This window comes from Triticum dicoccoides, chromosome 5B, assembly GCF_002162155.2.
Source record: "Triticum dicoccoides isolate Atlit2015 ecotype Zavitan chromosome 5B, WEW_v2.0, whole genome shotgun sequence".
NCBI classification, from domain to species: domain Eukaryota; kingdom Viridiplantae; phylum Streptophyta; class Magnoliopsida; order Poales; family Poaceae; genus Triticum; species Triticum dicoccoides.
Window position 1 is genome coordinate 480,414,225 of NC_041389.1, and position 6,257 is coordinate 480,420,481.

The 6,257-nt window shown below is 43.0% G+C and overlaps 1 protein-coding gene across 1 annotated transcript; it reads left to right on the forward strand.

The window, feature by feature from the left end:
- The first annotated feature begins 889 nt into the window (after window positions 1-889).
- Window positions 890-4,795, forward strand: LOC119309800 (alpha carbonic anhydrase 1, chloroplastic-like). The gene is made up of 6 exons (XM_037585716.1): window positions 890-968; window positions 2,940-3,151; window positions 3,552-3,658; window positions 3,743-3,845; window positions 4,365-4,547; window positions 4,652-4,795. Exons 1-6 carry the CDS (start codon window positions 890-892, stop codon window positions 4,793-4,795), a joined length of 828 nt encoding a protein of 275 aa, XP_037441613.1.
- Window positions 4,796-6,257: the final 1,462 nt, after the last annotated feature.

Sequence of the window (6,257 nt, forward strand, 5' to 3'; positions counted from 1 at the left end):
TCCTACAATATGTACATCATTCAACCACGCAATGTGAGGTCGTTCTCGTATCGTTGTATGCTATCTAGACCAACGTCACCAAGTTTTGTAACGTAGCTGGAGGCAAGGTGGCCATTGCACATGACAGAGGACGAGCTCGTAAGTTTTACTTTCTCTTGCTCAATTGTTGATTGATTCATTCACTCAATGTTGCTCTACACATTATATGTAGCTCGCACGCGTTGCCGCAGTGTATCACATGACAGAGGGACGGCTATTTACGTGCACACACTGTTAGATGAAGTTAAAGGAAAAGTATGTGTGGAACGATACGATGTTTTCGTGAAAACTTATGGGACATCCGAATGTAGTCGAAGGAGTACGATGTGGGCAGAACGCAGGCAAGTTGGGTCCAATAGCACGAGAGCATATGTCCTTTATCGCCATCCATCTCCCGGTGGCAACATAACAGTGGGTTCCGTTCCATTTCTAGCCGACGATGTAGACAGAGAGATACTAGAATAAGCAGAGAGGAGAGCAACGATTTGGTCGTTCGGCCGAGACACCACCGAGTCAAGAGCCGGAATCAGGCCGGACAGATGGCTGGCCTGCACCTCATTTCGTCCCTATCGATCCATCTTCTCCGGCCGTCACATCACAACGCCGCCGCCGCCGCACTACAATTTTCCGATAATTTAAGAGCGGGAGTTTAATGATGGTGGCATCGACCTCCGGACACTCTGGATGCACGAAGCAGACCGGCGCCTGCTGTAGCAGAATGCCATCAACCGCAAGTCGCCCTATGTATATATGTGTGTGCGCCTTGCTCTCTTCGTAGCTCGAGCACAGTTCCTTCTATATTTTCCTGCACCTACATATAGCTTGGAGCTTAGATTTCTCAAAGAGAACGATGGTGACTTCCGAGAACAGTGCAATCTGTGTTGCACTGTTATGCATGTGCTTTCTTATCACCCATGCGTGCGACACTGGTATGTGTTCTATGTCCTGCATTCCCTAACGGAGTTTTCCCTCCAAAAGATAGCTCAATTTTGCTGTTTACTGTGAACATGCAACTCTGGCACGAGTTTTACACCGTTTTTCCAAAAAGGAGGAATCTTCGGTTCTCCATGGTTTCCAACCTTTCTAGACGCTCAATTTGGCTCATAAGCTGCTGTGTCGTTTCAATTGCTCTCTTTTTTTTCTGAAAAAAGAGGGAAACCCACAGCCTCTTCATCGGTCGATGCACAGAGTCAACGACCACACGTGTGGCAGTTTTGCAACTCGCTCACACGCGTGGATCATCGTCCAATCGAGTTTGCACGAATTTTGACACATTGAGGTAGAATTTGCATGCCACGTAAGATGGAGCTGGTGTGTGGGCGTTAGAGAGTTCGCTCACACGCCCCGTAGCATGCGGTTTGCCAGCTGCGGTGCGGATGAACTAGTTTCTGCCCACACAGCCAACATCTAGTCCAGCGCGTGTGGGTGAACTGTTTTTTGCCCACACGACACTCATACGTTGTTGGATGGCAACTGCAGTTACACGTACGTAGCAACTAGGTAAACACACATGACAATTACGATTCGTTGCTAGACGGCAACTGCAGTTTCGTGTACGTGGCAACCGGATAAACACACATGACAACTGTGATTAACCATACATGGCAACTATGGTTGGACCACATGCGGCAACTAGGTAAACACACATGGCAAATGTGGCAAGTAGTTAATCACACACGGCAACTATGATTTGATTACACGCGGCAACTACCTTAAATTAGACATGACAACTATAGTTAACCAAAACAGATAGAGTTACCATGCTTTTACAACTACATTTGTCATCCCGGATAACTACATCTGACATCCCAGATGGCAACTAAATCGTCATCTCGCGGGTACCTAATGTAGCTGTGCCAGGACATGTGGGCATTTTTGCTTCGTGGCACACGTGTAGAGTAGAGCTGAGTAGTACTTGTTGGGCGTGTGGCACGAAGTAGTTGCGTTCACATGTGTGGGCAATTCTAATATTCGCCCACACACAGCCGTGTGGGCTACCTCCTGCTCACACCATACATGATGTGTGGTGGAATGGCTAGTATGCCACACGTGTGGGCGTTATCGGCGTCCTTGTTTTATTATGGTCCTTGTATCGGTTTGGCGTTTGGATAAAAGGACAACTGTTTCATGATTGTCTATCCTAAAAAAAACTGTATAGGTCCTGTCCAGGAGATATTTTCAGTTTCTTATCGGTTGGTCCACTTCACTGTCAAGTCACTATGCAATCTTTCATAAAAAAAATGCAATTCAGATTGGATATATAAATTTTGTAGAATTCTGCAAAACCAATCAAGGAGAAAAGACCTTGGCTCTGCATCGACTAACGCATGCGGCCTTCTCTTATTGGAAAGTTTTAAGATCTAAATGTGTTATATACGGGTACAAAACGCTAAAAGTCTAAAACAATTAGACATCAGTAAGTTACATGGTATCTCATGCCTTTTCTATTATTGAATCGCCATTCAAATTGGTTCAATATAGTGCAAGCTGCCGTCTTCAGTTGGTTGTCTGTGGACGTCCGAGCCTCTGCACGCCATATATAGGATTACACACAGATCCATCTGGTACCATTGAAAATAACCTGCAGTTTTTCCTACAACTTTTGTTTTGTTAAAAACACAACAATTTCATATCGCCCAAGGTAAAGCGCATACCCCCACATGGATTTGAGCCTTTAGCCTATGATGAACTGCCACCAATCAGTTCCTGAACATATTTGTACCACGCATGTACGCTATAGAAGGGTGAGACATGGGCAATCTCAAACAGATATAAAATTATTCCATCGATGTAAAAAAACATTCCATACAACCTTTGACATCTTCGTTTTTACTATTGCTAGTATAATTTGACAAAGTTTCGCGTTGACATATGATTTATCTATATTTTCCAACTAAAAGCAAATGGCGTGAGCTTTGGATACAGCGGGAGAACTGGCCCAAAGCATTGGGGGAGCTTAAGTCCTAATTTCACAGTTTGCTCAAAAGGAATCTACCAGTCTCCAATTAACATCGTGACAGATTGTGTGGTACCCGACCTACGAATGGAGCCCCTAAAGAGATATTATACTTCTACAAATGCTACAATGGTTGACAACGTCTTCAACATTGCGGTTTGCCCTGACCCTCTCAACCAAATGGTTCTTTATGTCACCGAACATAAAATGTATAAATACTAGCACAACAATACCTGACTTCACTTATCTATATTTTGTCTGCTTTCCAATAAGTTGTTTGGTTTGCTTGTTTTTTTTCTTTGTTCGGCTTTTTAGCTTTGTTTTCCTTTGTTGTTTTGGTTGTAAAAATGACTTCATTGACCTCCACCATCTCAACATCTTGTAATAAAAAACACGCATTATAAACCCCCACCCTCATCCTATTGTGATCTTTTCTATAATGTACGAATGACTACCATAACAAGTTCATGAAAATATGTGTTCTATTACATAAATGTAATCTCCTAGTTTGAAATAATGCAAATTATGAGATCATTGGGCCAACTGATTGATGTAGCTGCGATATAATGACACTGTTGGGACTGTCATGGTGGATGGAAAAGCGTATAAATTGAAGCAATTGCATTGGCACTCTCCCTCAGAGCATACCATCAACGGCAAGAGGTTCACATGTGCACTTTTGAGAACTGAAAAACATTCAGTTTTTTCGTTGTACTAACCGTGCACATCGCTCTCTTATCCTGATAGATTTGCGGTGGAGCTCCACATGGTGCACTACACTGATGATGGCAACATAAGTGTTGTCTCAATACTTTATCGGCACGGAAAACAAGATCCTTTCCTTCGTCAGGTAATCACCCTTATAGGAAAAGGGTATTGTACCGCTAATATCACTATGGCATTGTAGAACACTGCATATTGAGATTCCCCATCATGATCAACTTGAGGATATGATTCAAATAATTAACATGAGTGGGACCTTTAGATCTAGTTCAATAGGCGGTGGTGTTTTCCCTTGGTGCATCAGGATAGTGTTTTCATGCTTTATGTGTTTATTTTGACCACAAGAAGTAAGGATCCAAACTATTACCAACCGGCGTAAGTATAACACTAGATTAATGGAATGACTACGAACCCTTGGTTAATTGAGTAGTTTATATACATTCAATACAAGGGTATGTGTTATGTGGATAGCCAAAAGACACTCACATGTTCAGGAACTAAATAACATGATTACAACTTGTAATTTGATCTGTTAGCAATATGTGTTGTACTTGAACTGGTTGAACCAAATGACTAGGACACTCCAGTAGTTTGCGCGTGTTTGGTCTACATGCATTTCAATATTTGCTTTGTGTTGCACTCACAGATAAAGGATAAGTTAGTTGAATTGTCTGCGGAGGGTTGCAAAGCTGAGAAAGGTGATCCTCTCCCCGTTGGGGTGGTGAATATGAAGGAACTAATGCAGGGTGCAGATAGGTATTTCAGATATATTGGATCTCTCACAGCACCCCCATGCACGGAGAATGTAATCTGGAACATTCTTGGCGAGGTACTCCATCTACTCAAATGTGAAAAATAGTGTGGAAATTTTAATTTCACATGATGTTTATGCAGGAAGAGTTACTTATACATATACTCTGAGATATCTCGCAGATAAGAGAAATGACAAAGGAGCAGGTTGTTGCTTTGATGGCTCCTTTGGAGAAGAGTTACAGGCAGAACAGTAGGCCGATACAATCACTGAATGGTCGCACTGTGCAACTTGATGATATGTCACACAATCAAAATACTCGTTAGCCTACTGATGTTCGGTGGACTATTTTGTTTGATGCCAATCCTGAACGCCGAAGAAAGTGTAAGTTCACATGATAGGTTGCAATAAAATGTAGCCAGAAATGTTGTGCTAAACCATGGTCCAGACGGATATATGCTTGGTGTCTGCATGTGAGGTCTCCATGTCCTCTGTTGTATTTAAACCGTAGCTATGATCGCTGTCGTTTGGCCCCGACCCAACGCGTCATCGATTGTACTGCGCATACAATTCCTACAGAGGATCTCAACACCCACATGCAATCCATTTTGTGATGTCGATTTGTAAACCGCGTGAAAAAATAGCCGCTGAAATGGTAGTTGAATTGATAATTAGTACAAGATAATATTAAAATACACAAGCGAGAATATAGACGATCTCTATGCATAGATAGTCTGTTGAAAATATTGGTCGTGTATATGAGAAAATCTTTGAGTGCAGCTAATCTGCACCCGGGCTCATCTGCACCCATGCTTAGAAAAAAATTCAAAAACAAATACTAGAAAAATTCAAAAAATACCAAATTTTTTTGTGGTGGTAGATAATTTGACGCGTGAGGTGCGCCCCAAAATTCATCTCATTTGAGCATCTGAGCAGCTCTCGGCAAAAAAGACAAAATCAGGGTCTGTAAAAATGTTCACTGTTCACGCACTGTTTTGACCCGATTTGTCTTTTTTGCCGAGAGCTTCTCAGATGTCCAAATAAGTTGAATTTTGGGGCGCACCTTACGCGTCAAATTATCTACCACCACAAAAAAATTTGGAATTTTTTGAATTTTTCTAGTATTTTTTTTTGAATTTTTTGCTGAGATGGAGCAGATGAGCCCGGGCACCGTTTTGAGTTTTCGAAAATCTTTTGACTATTATCTATATGAACACATAGACGACCAGCCAGTCTGCCTCATCTTCAGTGGACTTAGGGCCATAGGGGCACGGTGGATCCCGGCCTTTGCAGGTGGGAGGGCTTTGTTTTTAGATGTGTCTTCGAGATTTGTTAGAGTTTGTGTCCTGATCAGAAAGGCGAGACGGCGACGTCTCCCTGAAGATGGATAAGGTTCTCCCCGCCCAATCCCTATTCTGGTGGTGCGTCTAGTATTGTTTGTGGGCGTGTGGAGGTGTGTCTCCGACGGATCTATCTTTGATGGATTTGCTCGGATCTCTTCGCCATTCGTCTACATTCGTGTGTCCTCAGGTTGGATTCTTTCGATCTACGCTATCTTTACCGGTGGCGGTTGCTGTTCTGGTGCACTGGTCCTATGGGACCTTAGCACGACGACTTTTCGACTGACTACTACAATAGATTTTTTTTCGGCTCCGGTGAAGAAGGGGCGATGACGGCGGTGCGCCTTCGGCTCGCTTCAATACTTGTAGTCGTCGCTAGATGGTCCCCGAATCTGGATGTAAAGCTGTACGCCCATGATTGAAGATGAATAGATCGGTTTCCTGCAAC